This window comes from Myxocyprinus asiaticus, chromosome 23 (assembly GCF_019703515.2).
Source record: "Myxocyprinus asiaticus isolate MX2 ecotype Aquarium Trade chromosome 23, UBuf_Myxa_2, whole genome shotgun sequence".
NCBI lineage: Eukaryota > Metazoa > Chordata > Actinopteri > Cypriniformes > Catostomidae > Myxocyprinus > Myxocyprinus asiaticus.
In genome coordinates, this window is record NC_059366.1 from 23,401,749 (window position 1) to 23,427,505 (window position 25,757).

The 25,757-nt window shown below is 38.3% G+C and overlaps 1 protein-coding gene and 1 pseudogene across 1 annotated transcript; one reads left to right on the forward strand and one right to left on the reverse strand.

Moving 5' to 3' along the window:
* The first annotated feature begins 1,067 nt into the window (after positions 1 to 1,067).
* Positions 1,068 to 22,042, forward strand: LOC127414334 (DNA replication ATP-dependent helicase/nuclease DNA2-like; annotated as a pseudogene).
* Positions 21,772 to 25,119, reverse strand: LOC127414044 (phenazine biosynthesis-like domain-containing protein). Its single transcript, XM_051651711.1, has 9 exons — positions 25,036 to 25,119; positions 24,801 to 24,897; positions 24,534 to 24,632; positions 24,301 to 24,410; positions 24,171 to 24,200; positions 23,989 to 24,077; positions 23,235 to 23,401; positions 22,944 to 23,006; positions 21,772 to 22,659 (listed from the first exon to the last, which is right to left on the reverse strand). Exons 1-9 carry the CDS (start codon positions 25,117 to 25,119, stop codon positions 22,547 to 22,549), a joined length of 852 nt encoding a protein of 283 aa, XP_051507671.1. The 3' UTR covers positions 21,772 to 22,546.
* Between the last annotated feature and the right edge of the window lie 638 nt (positions 25,120 to 25,757).

A 25,757-nucleotide genomic window follows, 5' to 3' on the forward strand; every position in this document is an offset into this window, starting at 1 on the left:
TGCTAAAAACGCTAGACTATTTGTCAGGCTGGTCCAGCTAATGGATCTAAAAGGTGATTGGCTCTTTTACCTGTAAGGTAGGACTTCCTTTTCTATCCACTTATGTATCTATTCTATTTCATCCACAATATTAGGTGTTCCAGTTTCTCCCATTCATTAAAAAACAAGTGCTCCGTCTTGTGCTAAATAGACTCTGCACATCGAATGGTGCAGAACACAGGTGTCTCGATATGCTTTTTAACAATTAAAGTTCTTTTTAACTTGACACAGAATCTTAAAAACGTGGCACTCCTGCTTGAGAAGCTGATAAACACAGTGCAATTGTCAAAGACATCTGTAAAGTGCATGTTTACATAAAAAACTATTGAAAAACAGTGCGGACAGACACAAAAACGCATTCGGTGTGAACTGCACCTAAGAGTTTTACTTCACTGATAGACACATTAATTAGCTTTACGTTAAATCTAATGTGGTTGATGATATATGGGTCATTCTTGGGATTCTGCAATATTTTAAACTTAAAAACAGAAAATGTTTTTAACTCCACTTGATTAATTGTCTGAATACTCCACAAAATTAAGCACTTCTCAACTCAGGCATCAAAGCCCGTCATATCTACTGCAACACACTTGTCTCGCCACCAGAGGTTTTAGTCTCCTAATTACTGATCACATGGGACTTCATTCAAAACACCTGTTGCTCATTCTCTAATCAGACTCTGCTTGAGTATAAATACCCAGTTCTCACTAGCACTCATTGCAAAGTATTGTATGTTTCTACACTGCAATTTCTGAGTGAGTTTTCACTGTTACACAATATTTAGCTCTTGCCTCACGTATTGGATTTGTTTGCCTTTCTTTTTAACTGGTGCTTGGTTTTTTTTACCCTTTTCCCTATGGATTTATGTCTCTGTCTATGGATTTACTTCTTTGCCTTCGTCATCTGACTTGCAGAATACTTCACCCAACATGGATCCAGAGGAGAATTAGAACGTGAATGCTGTTCTTGCCTCACAAGATTCCCTTCTCTCTGCACACCATGCAGAGTTAGGAAAGCTCTCCCACCATATGGAGACGATCCTCAAATTTGTTCAGACCACCACCCAGCAGACTGCACCTAAAGCTGCCGCTGCTGCCCCGCCACCAGCGCTGCCACTAGCACATCCACCATCTTCAGGTAACCCCTGCATGGCACTGCCAGATAAATTTGATGGTTCTTCGGATCAATGTCAAGGCTTCCTTTTGCAATGCTCCATTTATATTGCCCAGTAACCCCAAATTTTTCCTACTTCTGAATCCAAGGTGGCATTTATCACTTATATTTAAGGGCAGAGCTCTAGAATGGGCTACAGCAGTCTGGGAGAATAATAGAAAGGTCTGTTACTCACTGGAAATTTTCACATCTCGCTTCAAGGCAGAATTTGACCAATCAGGATGAAAGGAGGCGGGGGAGCACTTACTAAATATTATGCACGGCCGAGTCTCGGCAACTGAGTGTACACTGACCCTAGCTGCTCCAAGTGGTTGGGCAGATGAAACATTTAAAGGTGTGGGGTGTTTTTTTTATTTTTTATTTATTTAATTTTTTTTTTTAAATTGCAATTGACTATTACAGTCCGAGCTTGCCTGCCGAGATAATCTCATGTTGGACCTTATATATATAAATATATCTCTGTCTATTAAGATTGATCTTAGAATGCGCTGACCCACTAACGTTCACCGCACATTGATTGAACCTCCCCAAGCGACTGCTGCCGTTGAGCCCATGCAAGTGGGAAGAGCTCGTTTGAGTACTGCGGAGAGACAACGGCGTCAGGGCTTGTGCTTGTACTGCGGTGACTCTGGTGATTTCCTCGCATCCTGCCTAATCTCCCCAACACTCCCACAAAACCCATAATGGTGAATAACAAGTCATGTGTCATGCTAGAAAATAGACCTATGTCTGTCCCAGCTACTATTCAATGATAAAGTAAAACCATAGTCTCTGCACTAAGTGATTTCAGGAGCAGCTGGAAATTTCATTGACTGTGAACATTTTTCAACTCTTTATCTACCATTCCTTGTGTGCCTCCTGTTCATGTTTCAGCATTAGATGGCTGACACCTGGGCTCCGGTACTATCTGCCTTTCCACTGTCCCCTTCACTCTACAAATGGAAGCCTTGCACTTTGAGGAGATTCAACTTCTGGTCAGTCACTCTCTCAAATCCACTTGTTTTAGGGTTCCCTTGGCTCTCCTAACACAACCTGGAAATCTCTTGGCATGAGTGGCAGATACAGAGATGGGATTCCCATTGTCACCAGACATGCTTGCGACATGAGATACTTGCTTCTTGCCACTCCATCTGCATTGCAAATTCAGCTGAGGATTGCAAGGATAACATGCCTTCTGACTATTAAGATTTGCTTGAAGTGTTCAGTAAGTCAAAAGCAATGCAACTAACCCCTCACTGAACACCTGATTGTGCCATTGATCTCTTGCCAGATACAATTCTCCAGTTGGAACCACTGCCCGTTCCCAAATGTCCTTGGTGGCACAGGCAATTGATTTCTTCATGATGGTTGGTGTGATGGGGTTGAGTTCAGACTGAGGGAAAACAATTTATGGCCTTATCTATCAATGATAGATATAGATAAAATCATTCATTTGGGGGGGGGGTGTATATCTTTCTCAGCAAAGGAACACAAATGTTTGTTAATGGAAAAAATATAGACACCGTGCACATTTTTGCTAATTGTTTTCTAGGTACGAACTCCGTGAAGTGCCTCAAGGACATGACAAAATGCTTGGTATAAGCGAACGAAGACTGTGACGAGGAGGAGTGCATGGCCGGGCCAAGAGAATTCACGCCCGGTGCTGAGTTGCCCAATTAGCAGGAGAAAGATAAAAGGAGGAGCCAGGGATGCCAGAGAGAGCGAGAGAGAGACGCACACAGCAGTGTTTGTGTGCGCTTTTGTAATGTTTCAGGTCAGTGTTTTATATTGAATTAAAGTCTTTTTGACTGTTAATCCAGTTCCTGCTTCCTTCTTTCCCGATGAAGCCTCTCGTTCAGAGAGCGGTTCGATGGTACTGGAGCGGTCCACCAGGAGACGGAGGAGCCGCTGCCATCCGCCAGGGGAAGCGGAGGTGCTGTTGCCATCCACCAGGGGACAGAGGACACACTGCTGTCCGCCGGGATGTGAAGGAACCGCTGCCGGCCACCAGGAGTTGGAATCCAGTGCCATCGCCTGCCATGGAGGATTGCTGGACAGCTGGCTGAAGACCGAATGGTGGTGTGGTCGGAAACCAGAGTTTTTTTTTTTTTTTGTCCCTCTGTCTCTCCTGTTATCTTTCTCCCTCCCCCTCGTCGTACCCAGGAGGCGGGGAAGACCAGCCGGCAACAGAATGGCTGAAGGGGCAACTCCTCCCCTCCAGGAAGGTGGTAGTAGTAGTAGTAGTAGTAGTAGTAGTAGTAGTATTATCATTATCATCCCCGGCCTGAATCGGGCAGTGGGGGTATGTGATGAGGAGGGTGTGGCCAGGCCGAGAGGACTCACGCCTGGCACTGAGTTGCCCAATCAGTGGGAGAGAGATAAAAGGAGGAGCCGGGGATGCCAGAGAGGGCGAGAGATTCATGCAGCAGTGTTTGTGTGTGCACTTTTGTTTTGGTTCAGTATTATGTTGAATTAAAGTCTTTTTGATTGATTGTTAATCCGGTTCCTGATGAACGAGGCTTGTCTGTCACAAAAACATTTTTTTCTTATAAAGATTGTTTAATGCAATAATTATTTTTAATTCATTATAATGGACATATCAACATCTTGCAAAAAGGTTAACATTTCATTTTAGTGAACTACCACTAAAAAGTATGGGGGACTGGATTATTACTGAATACCAAGAATGGCCCATATGATATGTGAATAACATGTATTTCTACGAGTACGTCAAGTTTTTAATCTGTTTAACGATTTAGGAATACAAGGAGTGACCTTCTCTGTACTGTTAGGTGGCTGTGTGTCCCATGTAAATGCCACACACAGAAATCAAGGAGGAAAACGTTTGCTTTCTCGGCTGTGTCTCGTTTGGAAGGATGCGACCTCCGGAGGACGCATTTGTCGGCCGCATACGTCATCGAGGCTGTCTCGTTTCAGAAAAGCGAGTAGGACACTTCGAATACGACCTTCTTTCACGGGAATTCGGAGGATGCATGAGGTGTATCCTTCGTGAGCACTCAAAACCCACAATTCTTTGCTTCATTGGAAATGTCTAAAAATGACGCCAATTTGCCCATAAATATGAAGTTCAAACGCAAGGAATGTCAATTCCCAAGTTGAAGTTCCTCAGTAGATGGGTGCAGAGTGTATAATTATATTAATATATAATTAAAATAAAGTATTATACTACAAGTACACCTGTAAAATCTATTTTCTTTTCTCTTTCCATCATATAACTCTCCTAAAATTTACCTCATACATTCCCTTGCAGAGGGATTTGTTCCTTTCTCACTCAAAGCGCTCGCGCTTGTTAAAGAGTGACGTGCTGTCATAGCAACCATGTTCCGTTTCCGTTTGTCTTATGAAGACTGTTTCGTTTAAAGGAGGACACTCGGTATACTGCAGCCTTCAAAGGACGCTTCCTACCTAGCATGCAGCCTTCCAAACGAGACACAGCCCTCCTGTGTTTTTCATTGGCTGATTTCGCGGGAATTTCGAGATCTCATAGAGATCAATGTCTCTAGAGATGCAGCAAATTTTGTTGACGCAAGAGATCTACTACTATTTATAAAACAACATTTTTGGAACACGTGAAACTGTTTGGTTGTCCGTTGTTTAGTAAGATTATTTGTTTCTGATATTACTTTTGAGTCACAGCGGTCATCTCTAATGTCCAGTTGTCATCGCAACGTGAAATGTATATATATTTTTGAAACTTATAAAATTATATAAGTTTTGAAACGAGTTTTCATATTTGTACTCTCCGAAGCAAAGTCGATTTTTAGCCATTTTATGTTCCGCGATAATAAGTGTAAATCCAACAGATCCTCCGTAAGTACTCGATCGTCAACTGTTTGACGTTTTGTTCTTCATAATCAGACAGTAAACATCCAGATATCTAAATATTACCAATTGCGAAAATCTTTTGAAATGTGAATTTGTCAGTCCCTGTTTAACATTGACTTATGGTGTTGCAAATGGTCAATGGAGTTCAAACATTTCTGCTTTTTTCCTTTCAAAGGTAAGTACATGATACTAGTCCTTAATGTAAGAGTTTATGAGAAAAATAGTTTACTTCATTAATGCTGATCTGTTGTTGTATTCTTCATAAGTTGCGATCTAATATGTAATTATTTTATCAGTTTACATTAATCTGTATTTTAATGTCTGAGTCTGTTTAGATATCTATGGATTGTTTATTTTAGTATCTGTTAATAAGACCAACTTTATATGTTTTCAGGTTTCACCAAAGTCTCCTAAAAGAATGGAAGCTGGAATTCCAGGAGCCCCTGTTTCATTGAAGACTTGTTTTGTTGAGGATGAAAATGTCCCCTGCTCTCCAAATTCTTCTGCTGTTCCAGAGAAGCCTGACAGTTCGAGGACAGAAAACGCCCGTCCAGACTCCTCATATGAGAACCGCTCACCTATCTCATGTAGTCTACAGTTCAAAGGTGTCAGGGGTAAATGGAAAAATAGCTGTCTGGAGCCAGGGGACTCTCCTGACCTCAAGAATGGCCTAAGTCATTCTGGCTCCATGAAGAGGTTATTGTATAGCTCTGAGAACATCCAGAGTGCCAAGCGGGCCAGGACCATGCAAGATCAGAAACTTCCTGTAGGGTCTGATTGTGAGCCAGAGGCCAATCCAAATGCTCCTGAAGACTCATTACAGAGAGCATTTTCAAAGAGTCTAGAGAAAAAAATAAAATCTCAGTGGCTTGATTTTGAGAATGGACGATTGACATCTGGGACTGGTGTGAAAATAAAAGGAAAAACGAATGGTATCTCAAAGCTCTCCAAAAATCCTTCTCACCATCAGAGCTTCAGCAGCACATGTGAGAAAGAGAATTCATTTACTCCAGCGGTAGACATCTGTGCAGTTTCTGAGGCAAATTATATTGTGTCATGCAGTTCATGGATACAAAGTGACTCCAATACAGAAAAAGAGACCACTCTTAATTGTCCTGTCACTAAGAATAGACCCTTGATGGGTGCTGATGAGCTGCAAGTGAAAGACAAAATTGTCGATGCAAAGAATTTGCCAGTCCCATTTGAAGATGATTTTAATGACCTGAAAGACGATTGGTTTGATGGCATGGACCAAAACTTTGAGGTGCCAAAACCCAAGAAGTTTAGTCTTCTTGAGTATGAATGTTTAATAGAACCTGGGGCCGGATTCACAAAAATGTTCTAAAGACAAAAAATAATAAAGTTCTTAGAAGAAATTATAAGTTCATAAAAATGTTCCCAAGTGCAATAGTTGAAAAAGTTGAACACAAGTTTTCAAATATTTTCTTAAGAACGCTTATTTTTTTCTTCTTCTTAAGAATAAAATGACAGGCTTTGACATTGTTTTATTGTATTAGTCTGCTAATAAATTTGCATTGTCTAATATAACAAATTCAAAACTTCAACACTGGTAAATGAATACGATAAATGTATCTATCTATTAACCTTTTTTTTTTTTTAAAAAGCAAGCACTTAACGATCATTTTTTTAAAATGTAATGTGTAAGATGTGTTAGTTTAACGACATTAACCGTCATATATTAGTACGTAGTATTATAATGTTGTAATACTTAATATTTGTTACCCACTCCATAATTTTGAGTTGCTTTGACCAAGAAACACAATTTGAGTATTATGCGCTAAAGTAAAAAAAGACACTCTTAGCTTTCTAATCATATAATTATGTTTCTAGAGACTCTAAAGAGAGTCCACAGAGAGAGCACAATGCAGTGCATCCTTTTGAATTGACTCGCAAGATTGGTCACCACACTAAGAAGCTTCAAAGCAACATTTATTGTTTGAATTTCAGGATAACATTTACAATGAGTACATGATTGAAAATAAAAATAATATAAAACACAAAACAGTCAAAAACATGTTTTGGAATAAAATCACATTTACACAAACTACCCATTGTGACTTCTGACTCAACATGAGAAAACTCGTCACATTTGAAACAACCCAGTAAATTCATTAAACATCTTACCTTTTGGGGTTTAAGACATGAGTGAGGTTATCTTAACTTTGTTATTTTGAGATTTTTATTTTTTATTTTTTATTTGAGAATTGGAATTAATAGTTTTTTTTTTCTTTTTTTTTTCTTAGAAATTGAAGTTAAGAAGAAATGGTAGTTAAGAAGAATTTTCTTCTTAAGAATGTTTCGTGAATCCGGCCCCTTTTTATCATATGTGATTTGGAGTTGGCTTATAACATAATATTTTGTGCATTAAAATGGAACATAACCTATTTTTCTTTGACTTTTAGAAAAAACAAAGGCATACCAGAACATGTTATACTGTCCTCTGGTGTTCACAACCGATGCTGGGTTCTCGATGTACAGGAAGTGACCTCATCACGAAGTTACACTGAGAAGCACTTAACCATCACCTGCTCAAAGACGACACAGACCACAGAGACCTGTATTCTTAAAGATGGCTGGTACAAAATGTTACTTTCGTTGAAAGTTTTTAATCTTTGTCATCCTGCTTAACTATAACTTTTTGTTTTTCTCTCTTGATTGTCTTTTTTTATTGTTTATCGAATTTTAAGGGAGAGTACTCCAGTTGCAGTGGGGGACATCATTGACTTGGAAGGGAGGTGTGTTTCTGGCTTGTGGACGATTGATAGGGACTCTGGTTTTGTGGTTCTGCGGCCTGATCTGCTACTGTCTGGTACCAGCATTGCCAGCAGTATTCGCTGCATGAGGCGAGGGGTGCTGGGAGAGGTGTTCAAGGTGTGATGGCTACACATATAATGCAGAAGAGGAAAGATTAATGATAACGGAACAAAAATAAACCAAACTTACTTTATTCTGCTTATATATTGTCATTTTATTATGTATTGTAGTTCGTGTCTACTGCTAATATTAATGTTTTCAGAGTTTTCCTGCTACTTATGCATTTATTTATTTATGCTAAATGATGATGCAAACCTCACTGTATTCTTAATTGTCTAAATGTCTCATTTTTAGTGCTTTAAATAATCAAACTATTTGCTGGCTTGTGTGTGATTTTCAATCAGGCATTCAACGGTGGATCCAAGCAGATGTTAAATGGAACCATAGTTCATGATATCTTTCAAAAAGCAGCCATGTCGTCAGACTTCTCCCCAGAGAGAATACAGATATTTGCCACAGAGGCACTGAGGAGCTCCAACTACCTCAGACAAATGTAAGAGCTATATTGCAACATAATTTCCACCTTCAGATGTGCAGAATGTTATTAGTTCTACTATTATACAAGTAGATGCAGTTACTGTTGTGTTTATACAGTGCAAGACCATAATAATGATTTTTGTGTTATGCAAGTGCTTTAAAAGGATTGTTGACAACACATATCAACACTTGATTTTTTGATTACTAGGTACAGTTTAAAACTGACCCAGGATGACATGAGACAGGAAGTTGAACAATATCTCCCCTCTTTATCTGAGTGGGCAAAAGACTATCTTCACACCTCACCACATGCTGGACACAAACAACTCATCCTGAAACTGTGAGTTTACAGCGAAGTCTCTTATTTATTTAAAGTGGTCTCTAAAGATTTTGAGAGCTTGGGTTGCTTGAACCCAATGAAATGGCTCGACAAGCCCAGTTTTTGTGGAGAATCATGATTTGCTACTTGCTAGTTGGTAGTTTTAGAGGTAGGGACATTCTCACTCTAGAGAGCATTTGATTGGGCAAAAATTTGTGAAGTGCAAGATGAGTCAAACAGTTTTTTGTCTGTTTTCACAAAAGAGAAAGACAGTAAATCTGCAAAATTTTATTTTTGTCAACCTTTAGGAATATGCTAGCGTATAGATGACTTCAAAGCTAATAGTCATGGAAGAAAACAAAAATGAGATTTTATGGGATAGTTAAAGGTGCACTCAGTAATTTTTTCCCCCCTTTTGTTTCTCAGTTTAACTTCTAAAAGAAATTAATTGTAATTTTGAAACGTGTCTAAAATCATCACCACTCACATGAAATGAGGACTCATGTCATATCAGTAACCTTATAAAAGCTGTTTTATTCTACATGGGGCAGAGGCACTCTCATGGGGGCTGCCATTTTAAAATCACATAACCAGTTGAATACTACATGCTTGATCTCAGTAACCGTCTTGTTATTGAACACTTTCACTCTTGGATTAATTTAATCATAGCTGATTGTGAATAGTGAATTTCTACAATGGCGTCTGAAACGGAAAACTATTGATTTTGAATGATGCTGCATCCACACCATTAGGTGTCACTGTAAGTTCAATATGACACGAGCTGCACTTTTAAAGGAATAGTTACTGAGTGCACTTTTAAAGGAATAGTTCATCCAAAAATAACAATTCTCTCATTTATTCACCCTTATGCGGTCTCAAACTCATGTGACTTTATTTCTTTTGTGGAACACAAAGAAATTTTGATGGAGATATGATGTGAATATATCCATACAATGTAGGTCAATGGGGTCCAACACTTTGAAGCTCCAAAAAGGGCATAAAGATAATCCATACAACTCCTGTGGTTTAATTAATGTCTTCTGATGCAATACGATCAGATTTGGACAGACCAAATATAACCCCTTAAGCGCTCTGTTGATGTGCATGCACTGTACACGCTCTCTGCGCATGCGTCAAGTGCAAGGTAGCGGAATCGAGCTTCAACTTGTGATCGCCAAAGAGACTGCAGATGGCAAGGTTTAAAGGAATAGTTCACCAAAAAATGAAAATCCTTTCATGATTTCTTCACCCTTATGCCATCCCAGATGTGTATGACTTTCTTTCTTCTGCAGAACACAAATTATTTTTAGAAGAAAATCTCAGCTCGGTTGGTCCCTACAATGCAAGTGGATAGTGATCAGCACTTTAAAGCTCCAAAAAGCACAGACAGTCGTAGTAAAAGTAATCCATACAACTCCAGTGTTTAAATGAATGTTTTCTAAAGCAATATGATCAATTTAGGTGAGAAAAAGATCAGTATTTGATTCCTTTTCACTATAATTGTTTACTTCCGGTCTCTCCAATGATGGGAATCATTTCATGCGGCCTCTTGCGTGATGCAAGCGTGTTGGCATGCTCACGCGAGAACTGACAGGATACATCCGGAAGTGCAGCTTGATTTGTTCACAAGCTTTATTGGTTTTGCTTTTATTTGAACATGCCAGCATGCTTGCGTCATGCGAGAAGCAGCGTGAACAGGGTCCTCTCATGAACACGCATGGGAGAGCGACCGGAAGTAAACAATTATAGTGACAAAGGACCAGATATTTAACAACTGGATTCATATGGATTACTTTTACTACGATTGTCTGTGCTTTTTGTTGCTAAAGTGCTGATCAGTATCAACTTGCATTGCATGGACCTACAGAGCTGAGATATTCTTCCAAAAATATTTATTTGTGTTCTGCTAAAAAAGAAAGTAATATCTGGGATGGCAGAAGGGTGAGTATATTATAAGACAATTTTCATTTTTGGGTTAACTATCCCTTTAATAACTTCATTTTTATTCCACTGAAGAAAGAAAGTCATGAGTTTGAGATGACATAAGGGTGAGTAAATGAGAATTAATAATAATTATAATTTTTGTGTGAACTATTCCTTTAAGTTAGAAATGCAGCTGGTTTGTTCATTTTCGATATTTAGATGAACCTAATGGTTTGTGTGGTTATTTATTATCAGCCCAAGTGATGGGGCTATGAGCAAGCAAGATGCAGCCTCTAGTGTGACAGTCACAGATTTTGTGAACATTGAGGAGAACTTCTGGTCCCCATGTTTCGGCCTGAAGGGGAAGATTGATGTGACAGCTAGGGTTAGGATTCATCGCAGAGGCAGACAGCCCATAGATAAAATTGTGCCACTGGAGCTGAAAACAGGCAATGTCCAACTCCATTGAGCATCGCAGCCAGGTAATAAATGCTATGTAACTGTTTGACATGTAGGGCTGGGTGGAAATTATCAAAATATAAGAGTTATATCTTATATAGTAATCAAGGCATGCTTTCCACTAAATACACAAGAAAGAATGATAATTACTCATTTATTTGTATGCACCAAAAGAAAAATTCATAATAGTGAACTGCAATACTTACCTACACATATTTTAACTAAAACATTTTATTTGTTGAAAAGAACTTATTCACAATAGCGCCATCATTGATTTGAATAGGAATGCAAACATGGCTGTGAGGGATAGACTTATCATCTCTTCATGCACGGCATAAAGCTGATAAAGCTCTTTGATCACATCTGATGTTTTACAGCTCATGTTGTCTGGAGTTTTGTCTACTGAATGTTCTTGGAAAGATATTTTTTCAATGTTTTGTCTGCAAAATGATCCAAAAGCACTTTAAACTGCAGTACAGCTCATTGAACTGTAGATCTGTACCTCACAGCCTCATTGTCATTCCTGTTAAAAATCAAAGATGGCGCTGCTGCACATAAAGTCTATTGATTGAATTTTGAAAAGATTCATTGAAACGGACAGTTTAAACTACTAAAGTTTAAATCGGAGGTGCTATAAAAAATAGCTTTTTTAAATCACTTGCAAAATCATGAATATATTGTTAATATTGAATATTCCACTCTAATAGTTGAAAAGAATTCTTCCTTAGTTTAAATATAGTAATGAAATATTTTTTTCGCATTCTAGGTTATCCTGTACACATTGATGGGCTCAGATAGACGTTGTGATCCAGGGGCAGGTTTCCTTGTCGACTTAAAGTCTGGCAGTTTACATCCTGTTGTAGGCAACCACATGGACAGGAGAGGTTTGTTTCTGTTTTTTTTTTTCTGCTTCAGGCTGTTTATTTTTTTGACACCATGTCATTTTATACAAATGTATCATATAAGAGCCAGTGGACCATATTTCTAGGAATAACAATGTAACCAAGTGCTAAAAATATGCTAAGCTTTTATCCTGCTTATGACTATACTGATTAATATTTAATCCATTTCAGAGCTGATTAAAATAAGGAACACATTGGCTCATCACATTGGCAGCAGGCTGGTCAAGGTGGATGGTAGGAGTCAATTGGCCCCTTTGCCTGCCATGGTGTCTGACCAGCAGGCTTGCAAGTACTGTCCTCAGAGAAGAAACTGTGCAGTTTACAACAGGTAATGGCTGTTTATTCTTATACAGCATGTTATCTTCCATTACAACTGCATTTGTTTTGTTTTTTACAACTGATTTAATTAAGCATGAAACGCATCATTTTCTTTTTACCTAGAGCTGTAGAGAAAGATCCCGGGGAGAACTTTGGTGAGGATTCGCATGCTTTTGTGCAGCTGGAGAGCCAGCACCTCAAGCAGGTGCACCTCCAGTACGTCAGCCACTGGCTGCTGCTCTGCTCACTAGAGGCTCTCACCATGTAGAACAAAGGAGGCCGTCGTAATATCTGTCTACAGACTGCCCAGCAGAGGTGGGTGTTTTCTCAAAATTTGGGTAATGAGTCTGGGACAACTTCATCAAGAAACAAGGTGTATGGATAGAGCCAATACAAATGTAGGGCATAAATACAGAAACTCTTGTTAAAGGGTGAAAGTTTATTTTAATAAAACCACCACGTTTCAGCACAGAGGCCTTCAACAGGTTTAAAAAGGTAAAAAATACTACCATCTCTGGAGTTCGCTAGTTCGAATCCCAGGGTGTGCTGAGTGACTCCAGCCAGGTCTCCTAAGCAACCAAATTGGCCTGGTTGCTAGGGAGGGTGGAGTCGCATGGGGTAACCTCCTCGTGGTCGCTATAATGTGGTTCGTTCTCGGTGTGGCATCATGGATTGAAGTCAGCGGATGCCGCGGTGGATGGCATGAAGCCTCCACACGTGCTATGTCTCCGTGGCAATTCGCTCAACAAGCCACGTGATAAGATGTTGATGGTCTCAGACGCGGAGGCAACTGGGATTCATCCTCCGCCACCCGGATTGAGGCGAATCACTACACGACCACGAGGACTTAAAAGCGCACTGGGAATTGGGCATTCCAAATTGGGTGAAAAAGAAAAAAAAAAAAGGTAAAAAATAAAGAGTTTCTGAATTTATCCACTTCAATTGTTTTTTCAAAAGAGGCATTGTTAAAATTATTCATAAGAATAGTAGGCACATGTAGGGTTGGGATTTGAGTATTGACAGCCATTTCTTCTTCAGTAGAGATTCCATTAAAAACAAAAATAATGGAACTGAATGATTTTCCAGATGTTAAGTTCCATTAACGGTTCTTAAATGGCTGCATTCTTTCTCAGATGTGGTCACAACAAAAAATAGGTACCAGAAGTTCTTACAGTTCCCATGCCTATAAATGAAAGCCCCTGGTGCGTCCTTGTTTCTGATGTCATTCTCAGGGAAAAGAGTGGTGGCTGCTTGGGGAACATGTGGTTAGCTGGAAGTGTCAGTGTTTTGTCTGATGGGGTGTATAAACACGGCTTTAAGAAGAGGAAGGGAGAACAGACTCTCGCTGGGCTGAACGTGGGAGACAGGATTGTAGTCAGTGATCAGGACTCAGTGTTCATAGGTCTGGCCACAGGATACATCACAGAAATCACACTCAATGGAGTGATGTGTTCTTTGGATAAGTAAGTCTCTTGCAGATGTATTTTTCATTGTTTTCATGTTGATTTTATAATGACATTCCAATAAGCAGTGTCCACATTTAAATATAAAGCCTTTGTTAGCCTGAAGTTGAAGCAAATAATGTTTACATGTAGAATAATGCCTAATTCCAGATTTTTATTGTTCCAGAAATCTTTCCAAGTATTCCTCAAACACAGCTTTACGACTAGACCAGGATGAAGGTGCAGACGATCTTAGCACTCACCTAGGAAACCTTTAAATGTTAATGGAGAATGCACAGGCCAGGTTTGATCATTATCATTGGTTTAACATTTTCTTATTGTGTTTTTTTAACTAAAAAAATTAATATATTTCTGCAGTGAAAGATTAAGGGAGTTGATTGTGGAATTCAGGCCTCCTCAATTCATTGACAATCTGAGCAGTGTTTTACCACGAGACGCCAAGGAGACTGTTGCCAACACTCTGAAAGGTGTGCTCTTGTCTTTTTCTCCTTTTTTTTACACCATAGTTTAAACGTGAGCTTCTTTTAAATGAGCCCTTGATTTGCTCTCGTAAATAATACGCTTCTATGCTGCTGTTCCTAATGTTGAGTTTGAATCACCTCTCAGGACTCAACAAACCCCAGAAGCAAGCTATGAAAAGTGCTACTGTCTAAAGATTACACGCTTATTGTGGGAATGCCTGGCACTGGGAAAACTACCACCATTTGTACATTGGTAAGAGCTTATTTATTACAACTTTGGAAATCAGGTTTGTTTTATAGTAACCATATTCTGTTTCATTGCTGCTGCAGATGATGGTAAATGTTTTTATATTCAACCCTTTTTTTTCATCCTTGAAGACCACTTATGTTAATCAAGGTTCAGTTCAGTCAGAATTTCATGTTACAGGACCATTTTCCACCTTCTTTCTCTGCATTGTTTTTTTATCATACATTAGTCAGGTATTATAAAGCTGCACTTAAAGTTCAAACTATTTAAACTTTGTCTTCTTAAAGTGCTGCCAATGACTACCAGACAATTCCCATGATAAATATACAATGGGGGTTTGTCTCAATCAGCTCCCTAGCTCCTTATGTCGTGAGTCGGTATATCCTGAACACGAATTCGGCCCCTGGCAAGGGTGTTGATCTTCTGAACATTGGGACACTTATGACTCAATCACCTGCGTCACGATTACGAGCTTGCACATTAAAACACATCTGCTATTGTTCAACAACATCACTGTAGAAATGACACTGTCGGGCATTTTCGTTGTTGATATTCAAATTAACTGTTTTATTATGAAAGATAAATTACATAAAAAAAGAAATGAAAATATGTAGGAGTGAATTTTTAACCTTCTAACAACACTAATATTTGAAAGATTGTTTCCCTTTCTTGGTCATTATGGATAAAAGACAAAGATTAAAGACAAATTACAAACAACATCTCTTTTAAAGAGAAAATAAGGCTTTACCTTTATAATTTTACACTTGTGTTTGTCTTCTAACAACTTGACAAACTTCAGAAAACACAAGGATGTTTTCGGTAAAGGAACATAGTACATAGCAGCGATGCTCCCTGGTGCATTATGGGAATTTTTATGGAGCAAACATTTCACTGCACTGGAACAATTTTGCAATTTGAGACAGCCCTTGAAATTGCAGACTCTGATTTTGCTTCGCTAATCATTTATTTTATTTAAAGCAACAAGAGAAGTTTAAAAACTGTCAATAAGTTCTTGAATTCCTCAGTTTCTTTTTAATAATTTCCTTATTGTTTTTTAGTCAGGGATGTGATTCTCCGGAATTCCATCTTTTTCTGACTTGAAAATGTGACCCGTGTGAATTGTTTTAATCCATAAAATAAATAAAAATAAATATGGGGGGGTGTATTTCATCGGGGGTTCATATGTTATCGACAGTGTCCTGTCCGGTGCATTCTCTGTTAGCATTTTTCTTACGAACAAATGTCATTCAACCTTCCCTCGGCACAACTTCACTCACTCAGACTTCACAGCTGCTTCTGCATCACGCACACACTTGAACGCGTGAGACGGAGGCTCCTGGTTTTTGCCGTCAGGACTTCATTCAAGCAAGACAGGTTTATTTTAATTCATCAAGAGAAATAAAATGGTCGGATATAAAATGGCGTTGAATCGTTGTCACAGTTGCTGACATGTTAAAAATAGATATTGTTAAGCTGCAATTACCGCATTACTGACGTGATAATTGCAGTGAAATCATGACATTCATCTTAAGGACTCATTGCCAGTAAATCTAACTGCTTTATGTGTAATTGCAAAACCCTGCAGCTACAATGCAGCCATTCGAGTTAGTAAGTTTTCCCCCATTTAGATCAGGAAATGAACTTGAGTTATGGATGTAATAAAAATGGGCATGCACTTTTGGCAGACCGCCGCTTGTAAAAACTTTGTTATAGATGCACAATGCAGACATAATACTAGCCGCATGATGAAGAGGGGTTGATACTCATAAGAACATGTAATATTACATTTTTATTCATTGTCATTTTCACATTGTGTAAAAACCAGCGTGACGGTTGTAAAAACCAGCACTAACATGTATTAACATGTATGCAAATTATACATCATCAAGAAAAAAAGAAAATCCAAACTCTTCCATTGTCCTTTGTAGCTCATCATGGCCACCACTTGTATGGGTGTGAAGCACCCAATTTTCAGCCGTAGACGCTTTGACTTCTGCATAGTGGATGAGGCATCTCAGATCAGTCAGCCGGTATGTCTGGGGCCACTGTTCTATGCCCAGCGCTTTGTCCTGGTGGGAGATCACCAGCAGCTGCCTCCTATTGTGCAGAACGCTGAAGCAAGGTAATATTTTCAGTTCCATCGCTGTCCACACACTGATGAATAATTAAAAATGTCCTTGCAATACACATATGTCCTTTTGAGTTTAACGTTGCACTATCATCATCATCATCCTCCTATTTTACCATCATCATGCATGAAACTTACTACTGTGCTACTGTAAATGTTCCTCAGGGCCTTGGGCATGGATGAGAGTTTGTTCAAACGTCTGGAGCACCACAGTAATGCAGCTGTTCAGCTGAATGTTCAATAACGAATGAACAGGTGGGGAGTTTGATTAACCTATTTGATTGATAAAGGTACATTAATGAGTTCACCAAAAAATAATAATTATGTAATTATTTACTCAACCTTGTTCTAGACATGAATTTTGCTATTTTTTTTTTCTCCATGGAATGCAAAAAGAGAATGCACTTTATTCCAAGTTCTCTGAAGCCATATACCGATATATTCATTTTTCACTGATAATCATCACTTCCTCTGCAGCTATAAAATCAAATATGGTGTCTGTGATGCAAGTTTTAGACATCAATAACATCAAACATAGTTTCGCAAGTGCATGTAATGAAACTTTATAACGTCAAACCTGCACCATATTTTATTTGAGACTTGATGTATGAGCTTGACAAATGTGGTCGCTATGAACTGTTAAATGGAAGAAAAAAGTGCGTGAAGATTCTTTCAAATTCTCCTTTTGTGTTCCACTGGGAAACATACAACATACAGGTTTGGAATGTAAGCAAAAGTGTGAATATTCACATAAACCACCAGCTGTAACCTTGTTAATCTTGCACTTTAAATTTTGCCCCCTGCAGGACGATCATGTCTCTGAGCAATGCTCTGATGTATGAGGGCAGACTGGAGTATGGCTCTGAGAGCACAGCCAGTGCATTACTATAGCTGCCCAATATAGCACAGGTTGAGAAGGAGCTGGAGCTGTATGTTTGTCGACCACAATACAGGGCTTGGGTTCAGGCTGCACTGGAGCCCAATGACCCTGTGTGTTTCCTGGATACCTCTGAGGTCAGTCTAAGGCTATGGTCACAAATTTGTTTGGCTTATCTGACTCAAATCCATTTAGGTTTTTGGAGTCTGAACAGGACAAAAACATAAAATTACATTATTACATTAGCATTAAAATGTACTAAACTACATTCGTAGGTGATTTGGAATCTGATTAAAATGTTAGTTTATGCATCTAAGTCTGAACGGTCAGATCAGATTTTATATGTTTTTTTTTTCATCATTCGTTGATTACATCAGGTGTTGCAACATGAAGACATATACTGTGTTCCAAATGGCATAAATGATGTTTTCACAGGGCACTTCAAAGGTAAAATATAATGATGGCCACGCTGTAGGATCATTGAAAACAGATTTTTAAATAAAAATGACTTATAAAGTGAGTTCAGAATGACCATTTATTACACCTTTCAGCCATCCGAAACTGTCGCAGTGGAAGGTGAAGTCTTTAAGGGTAATGGGGCATAGGGTCGAGCACTTCAGAATGGAATGCACCCATATGTCTTGTCTATGTTACAGGGCAGCCAAAGCAGTGCAAACCTCTTTTTAAATAATACAGACATTGGTTTTACCCACCTGAAGAGATGCGCTAAGGTGCAGTAATGCACTGGCTGCGAGCCACAACGCGATAAGGTATCGAATATCTAACGCGAATACGGTACGCTTGAGCATTTTGAGTGCTTCAATACAGGATGGGGGTCCTCTTCAAGAGTTGACCCTTTTATGCTTCAATACGGGACACAATGCCTTCAACGTGGGACGTTTCGCTGCCTGCTAAAATACAGGACAATAGGCATCCTGTATGGGACATCGTAATTTTGGCCAAAATATGAGACGTCCTGGCTAAAATGGAACAGGGCAGCATTTTCCTAAAGCATTGTAAGCCTAAGTTGATCGTAGAAACCATTGGCGCCAGTGGTCTCTTCGATCAACTTAAGTTTGCGATGCTTTTGGGATTCGCAGCCCAGTTCAGTTGTAAACCCAAGCTGCAACAAACTTTGCAAAGGCCACCTCTCCTGTTTTTAAGCCATTGTCTGTAACAAATGTGTTAATATGAAAAACATAATCAATGGCAAATCATCCATTGCTAAAGTAAGTTTGTATTGTTACTATGACAACTAATGTGGATGTGCTAGCAAGAGTGACTGCAGTCTGAACAGAAAAAAAATCAGATATGGCAACATATAACTTGCAGTTTTTACAGTCAGTGTGAAAAAAAATAGATTTTTCCTGCAGTGTGAACAAAGCGTAACTGTTTAAGACATTTTCTTGTTTTGACTTATCCTAAATCTGTCTTTCTGACATTTTTATCATTGTCCCTTTCTGCACTGTATATCTTCAGGTCCCCGCCCCAGAGACAGTGGAGAAAAGTGGAATCAGTAACCAGATGGAAGCCATCTTGGTACATTCCCTTGTCACTCTGGTTTTGAAGGTAAGAACATGCCATTTATAGTGTGCAATACATGTTTTATCCGTGAATGAAATCTGTGTAGAACTTGGATTTCTAATAAGCAATAAAGTACTAGAAAAGTGCTAGATCTGTGCATCAGGAAAACATATAAAAGAAAACAAACTGGAAATTAAATTTTAAATGTTGTGTTGTAGGCCGGATGCAGATCAGCTGACAATGGGGTCATTGCCCCATAACGGCAGTAGCTGAAAGCCATCTCCAGTCTGCTGCAGCGAGCGACATATAGAGCTCTGGAAGTCAACGTTGTGGACAAGTACCAGGGCCGTGACAAGAGCATCATCATTGTGTCCTTTGTTAGGAGCAACACTGAGGGCAACGTAAGTGAAATAAACTGCTCCTTTATAATTGAACAGGGAAATATCACACATGCAAGAGTGTTTTACTAAATGTCAGAATGGCTGTGATTTGGCCGTAAGTTGATGTCACATTAGAACTGATATTCAGTACAACTTTGCATGATATTGCTTTTATTGTTCCGTAAACACAAAAGTAATTTGAGTAACTTGCGTCTTAGACACAATATGGCCAGTTAATTGATCTTTTTTTATATTAGCACTTTTTGTTATTCTAAAATCTGTCTGTCATCTTTCAGCTGGGTGAGTTGCTGCAGGACTGGCGCAGGCTGAATGTGGCCATTACTAGAGCCAAATATAAGCTCCTCACGCTGGGCTCTGCACCCACCCTGCCCCGGTATGCACCGCTAGAAATACTTCTAGGTCACCTTCAGCAGAAAAATATGATATCCTTTGCTAATACATTTACAATTCTCCTAAATAAATACCTCATTGCAGGTACATGATTACATTTCTTAATGCTTTCATTTAAATGAGATAATTTTACATTTATTCACTTCACAGAACCTTTTATCTAAAGTGATTTAAAGGTATAGGTCACTCAAAAATCAAAATTCTCTCATTTACTCACCCTCATACCATCCCAGATGTGTTTGACTTACTTTCTTCTGCTGAACACAAACAAATATTTTTAGAAGAATATCTCAGCTCTGTAGGTCTATACAATGCAAGAGAATGATTACCAACATTTTGAAGCTCCAAAAAGCACTTAAAGGCAGCATAAAAGTAATCCATACGACTCAATACTAGTATTTAAATCTATATCTGCAGAAGTGATATGATAAGTGTGGGTGAGAAACAGAACAACATTTAAGTCCTTTTTTAACTATGAATTCTCCATCCTACCCAGTATGTGGCGATATGCACGATGAAGCAGAGCCAGCCCTGCCTAATAAGCGACGTATTCGGCTGCATAGGGCCCCCGCTGCAACCATGGGCCACCCTCTCCACTGGTTCAGTATATCCATATAATTATTTGCAATAAGTGAAAATGGCACTGGGAACACAGACCAGCTATATGCATGCCAATAGTCCAATGGAACCTATCAAAACTATAAAAAATATTGCATACGCTTTGAAGAAAAGACAGGGAGAGATAAGTATGTGAATTTGACACGTGACACATCAGGTGCGTTTCTTCCCGCTGCCAGCTATTGTAAAGTTCCATCGCAATAGCCTACTTATTAGATTATATACTGTTATATTATACACCAGGGTGCAAGTACCATATGCCACTATTTACAGCAAGTGTTCTGTACCACACCTTAATTTGGTCATTTAATTATTTTTCATTTGCTCAGAATTTGATTAAATATATTTATTAATTTGTGCATGTGATATGTGTTTGGTTAATTTAAATAATTGAGTTATTTCTTTTTTTGTACTTCTGAAGTAGTTATACCTGTTCTGATAAACTATAGTTGATAGTTTTACATTTTTAAGCACTTTTAAATAAGTAGACTTGTTTATTTGCACAATTTATAGTTGTACTTGAAGGTAGGGGTGCCCCATTTTGAAAATCTGCTTAAGGCTCCCAAAATGCTTGGGCTGGCCCTGCGATGTAGACATTGATTTTACAACTGGAGTCTTCTAGATTAATTTTATGCTGCCTTTATGTAATTTTGGAACTTCAAAATTTTGGTCACCATTCACTTCCTTTGTGAGGACCTACAGAGCTGAGATATTCTTCTAAAAACCATAATTTGTGTTCAACAGAAGAAAGTAAGTCATGCACATCTGGGATGGCTTGAAGGTGACTAAATGATGAGAGAATTTACATTTTTGGGTGAACTCTTTCTTGGCTTACACTACACAACTTTTAAAATCTGAACAGATTTAAATAAAACAGGCATCATACACTTACTGACGTAAAAAATCGCTACAGACAAAAACTGGCATCACACACTACCCGACTTTCAAGATCCGACCCAGTCACAGACTTGCATAGAAACACACGGCCTCCCGTTCTAGGAGATGCATGACAGTTTGCGGTCTTGGGTGGGGCGACGCGGCCAGTATGGAATCTATAGTCTGTATTATGAGGTGAGAGCTGGTAAAAGTTAAAACTCCACTTTTGTGCTTTGTTAACCATCTTCGTTTCTTGAGTTTAGTGTCGCTATATTTTCCCTGGCTGCTCACTGTATGACTTCAGATTTGAGTCATGAAGCATTGTTCACTATGAGATTTTCTCTTGTTTGATATCCTCTGTCTAGATGGAATCATAGTATAGATTCGGTCCCCATCATGTACTACACAGTTTTCTCAAACTCTTTCTACAAAAACCTGTAGACTGGAGTAGACTAGCACCAACTTAGTCCTACTAAAAATCAGCATTAAAGTTGAGTAGTGTAATCCTGTCTTTAAATGCCGTTTTATCAGTATTTGTGTTCCCTGGGAATCAAACCGATGACCTTGGCATTGCTAGTGAAATGCTCTACAACTTGAGCATCAGGAAAAGACTGTTAGAAGTAAACTTGATTACTATAATTCTCCTTAATTTAATTAACATTTTACAGTTGCCTCCTGCCACTCATAAAGCACTACCCACAGTTCACTTGTGATCTGATGTTCTCTCCTGGTCTGAAGCATACTACCTCACATAAACCAATGGTGCTCTGAAACAACCTATTACTTGAACAAAACTTGAGTAAATAAGTAAGCATATGCTTGCTTCAGACTGTGTAGACCTTTTGTTTTAATGCTGGATGCCATACCAGATGTTAAAAGCAATGGTGACAGCTCTTCTTTGATAATGACACCTTTCCTCAATTCTGGATTTGGCCATAAACTATTTAACTCCAGATTAAATTATACTTTGTCTCTGCCTGATCAATTCCTACCTCATGTCACTTTTTTAAATGCCGTAAATCCTGTAATTATATTCCTCTAATGTCATGTTTTTGTATGTACATTTTATAAGCAGTAAGTGGTTTTTAATTGATGTTTGTATTTGTATTCTTGATTAATGTTATTTTTAATGTTAATTTTTGTATTATAAATTCCAGCACATTAAAGTAATAGTTAATGTGTGATGACTGATTTCGATTTCAAGTTCAGATCAGGCAGTAGACACTTAAATCCACTTTTTATTGCCATCAAAACTATTAACAAATTCAATAAGTTAATTGTGCAAGTTCGTCTAAATTTTGAGAATTCCCTGAAAAATGATCTGCGCCCGACCACTGATGTCCAGTCGACCGTCATCTCTTATCTCCAGCTCCAGCTCACCTCCACGACCAGAACACTGGAAGGCTACCACAGGGAGAAGAAAACAACAAAAAAAAGCTTCATTCCTTATTCTGAGCCACAGCCTATTGTATTTTTTAGGTATACTTATTTTACTCATAATTGAACATCTGAGGAAACTTGAACTGATTCACTAATGTGGACTTCTGTTAGTATTTCTCTTTTAATGTGGATTCTGTATTTTATTTCACCTTGTGTACATTGTGCATGATGTAACATATGGACCTTAATTTCTGCCAATTTTAAATAAATAAAATGCTAAAATGATGCACTGAAGGAAAAGGACATACCCAACATTTTCTTTTTCCCCAGTTTCTCAGACCAGTATCCAGCAAGAACTGTATGTGCAGACCCTTTTAGAAAAAGCTTTTAGCTTTTTAATGCAGTTATTACATTCATATTATACATTGTATGATTTCCATTTTGTGTGCATCTCCACAGCAGCTCACATTTGATTTAGTACTTAAAATATGGGTTGGCTGTATAATTACCATGATAAACATTCAAATATTTATTACTATTTTTTACATTTTCTCTGTTGCTCAAACTGCACTTCAACTTTTATTTATGTGCAAGCTTACCAGTGACTGGATCCTCAGGGACCCCAATCCAGGGTGCAAAGACACGAGAGTAGAAGTCATAAGGAGGCTGTGCTCCTTTTAATGTAACAATGAGACTTCTAATCTTCCCAGTAGGCTCATTTTTCAGCAGAGCTTCTGCTTTGGGCTTTAAAGATGTAAGTTCAGTCCTGCAAACAATCATAAATCAGCAACATGGCAAAACAAAATTCTGAAGGTAAAAAAACAATGGAGAAAGCAACCCGAACAATATACTGTGATTTCTTGAACAGAGAATATAATTGTTCAAAAACATCAGATTGTTTCATTGCACAGTGAACTGAACCTGCAAAGGTGTTTCCTGCTTGCTCTTGTTTTGCTTTGAACTGTTAAAGGAATATTCTGGGTTCAGCACAAGTAAAGCTCAATCGACAGCATTTGTGGCATAATAATGATTACCACAAAAGTTTATTTTGACTTGTCCCTCCTTTAAAAATAAGGAAAAATTGAGGTTACAATGAGGCACTTACAATGGAAGTGAATGGGGGGAATTTTTTCATTTTAAAATTGAGTTGAAATTAATTTTTGTGGTAATCAACATTATGCCACAAAAGCTGTCGATTGAGCGTAACTTGTATTGAACCCGGAATGTTCCTTTAATTTATTCAACTCTCTTGACATTATTCATCTCATTTAATGCCCACAAACACAGTGGCATCATTCGTGGCATTTCCTTTCTTGTTATTTTCAGAAATGCCTCTGAAATGTCCAGCAGTACCTGTTGCATGTGTCAGCTAGACGAACCATCAGCTTCTTTGTAGTTGCACAGTAGTACACATCATGAATGGGTAAGCCTCCTACAGCAGCCTGCAGATGTACCAAAAAGAGCTTGTTTCCAGTTAGGCGTATGTCATTTGAAACGCAATGTTATGGTACAAAATTACTAACTGGCATATTTACCCTTAAAAGATCCTTGATTTCATGTTGATCCTGCAAATGAAAGAATTGAAAACTGGGACCAAGAGCAACTACCTGATAAGTCACGAGAGTCTGTATTGATTGTGTTGAAGGAGGTTTCCTGTGGTCATACCTGAGGCTTTGGTTTGTTTAGGGGAAAGTCCATTATTAGAGATTCTCCATGTTGACGCACAAATAGCTCCCCGCTCATTGTCTCAAACACCACAACATGGTTGGCATTGTCTGTGTGATGTTATTGTGGTTTTACAATAGTTTTCATAATATTACATATTTTGTCTTTGGATATATATACAGTATATATATATATATATATACTGTATATGTGTTAGGACAATCATTTCTTACTTTTAAGGTAAAACAGCACTGCTGCTGAGGCCAATGTTGCATGTCCACAAAGTGCAACCTCATTTTGGGGGGAAAACCAGCGCAATCCAAACCGTGCTCCTATTAAAATACATCAAACTTTTTTAAATTATTATTGAAAAGCAGATTGACGTGTACTGCATTTTTATTAAAGAATGAATTAACTTTCCACCACAGACCACTGTCAAACATATGTTAATCAGAGTTGTTTGTTCTACATGTGTCTAAACTGCACAAACAGCAGAATACCTGAGGAAAAATCCAAAGAATCCTGTCTTGTGATAAAAGCAGTCTCCGATAAATTCATTTCAGCAGCAATGTTCTGATAAAGTTCATCTTGCAGTTCCTACATTTATTACAGAGAGCCATTTCATAATATCAAGTGCTCACACATTTGGACCTTTTCATTATGAATAAGGAATAAATGTATTCACTGTGGAAAGAGAAACATTGAAGTCTTTGTCTTATGTAATGAAATACTTACATTCTCTACAAGACATACTGCAGCAGAATTACCCTTAAAAGGTACATTGGTAAAAGCATCAACAATAAATATTGGAATCTCCATTGATTAGCACTCTTTTACACTGAAGCATTAGATTAATCGGTGGAGGTTTGGGACTTGTGACTTTTAAGAGCTTGTAGAGCAGTAATTGAAGGCAAAATAGACTTTGACCCCAATGATAAACCACCTCATTTTAAAGGTACAGACCTTAAGATTTCAGGATGGCCCTTTGTAGTTTGTATAGCCTGCTTATTCTTGAGTTTTTAATGGTAGCTTCAGCTTTTCCACAGTCCCTTTATCCATAAAATAGTGTTAAAACTCATTAAAAATATTTGAAAATATCTTTCACTTTTTTTAATTTTTTTTTTATTTTTTTAATTTAAACTCTATAAAGACAGAACAAGTTGTAATATCTTTAGATGTTTGAATATGCAGCCTGACTGTAATAAAATTTTAGGGGGAGGACTAAAATGGTTAAATGATTTTAAATGTCCCTTATACAGTGAATGTTTAAGCAAAACACAAACAGATGATTTTGTGATACTTTTGTGTGAATATTCACATTAAGCAATGGCTGCATCCATTTGGGTGTAACAATTTGCATCTTGTGCCCTGTAGTGTGATAATGTCCATGAGCAATGAGTGTCAGACACAGCCTGGAGTCCAGTAACATTTTTCCTGATTTCCTTGACACCTTCTTT

What these genes read in the sequence shown, in the direction of transcription:
- LOC127414044 (XM_051651711.1), bottom strand. Translation starts at nt 25,119, where the DNA reads ATGGAGATTCCAATATTTATTGTTGATGCTTTTACCAATGTACCTTTT. An exon ending in AAATCAAGGATCTTTTAAGG is followed by an intron (nt 24,078 to 24,170) that starts GTAAATATGCCA and finishes GTACATCTGCAG; the next exon opens with GCTGCTGTAGGAGGCTTACC. An exon ending in GGGGAAAAAGAAAATGTTGG is followed by an intron (nt 22,660 to 22,943) that starts GTATGTCCTTTT and finishes TCCCTGTGGTAG; the next exon opens with CCTTCCAGTGTTCTGGTCGT.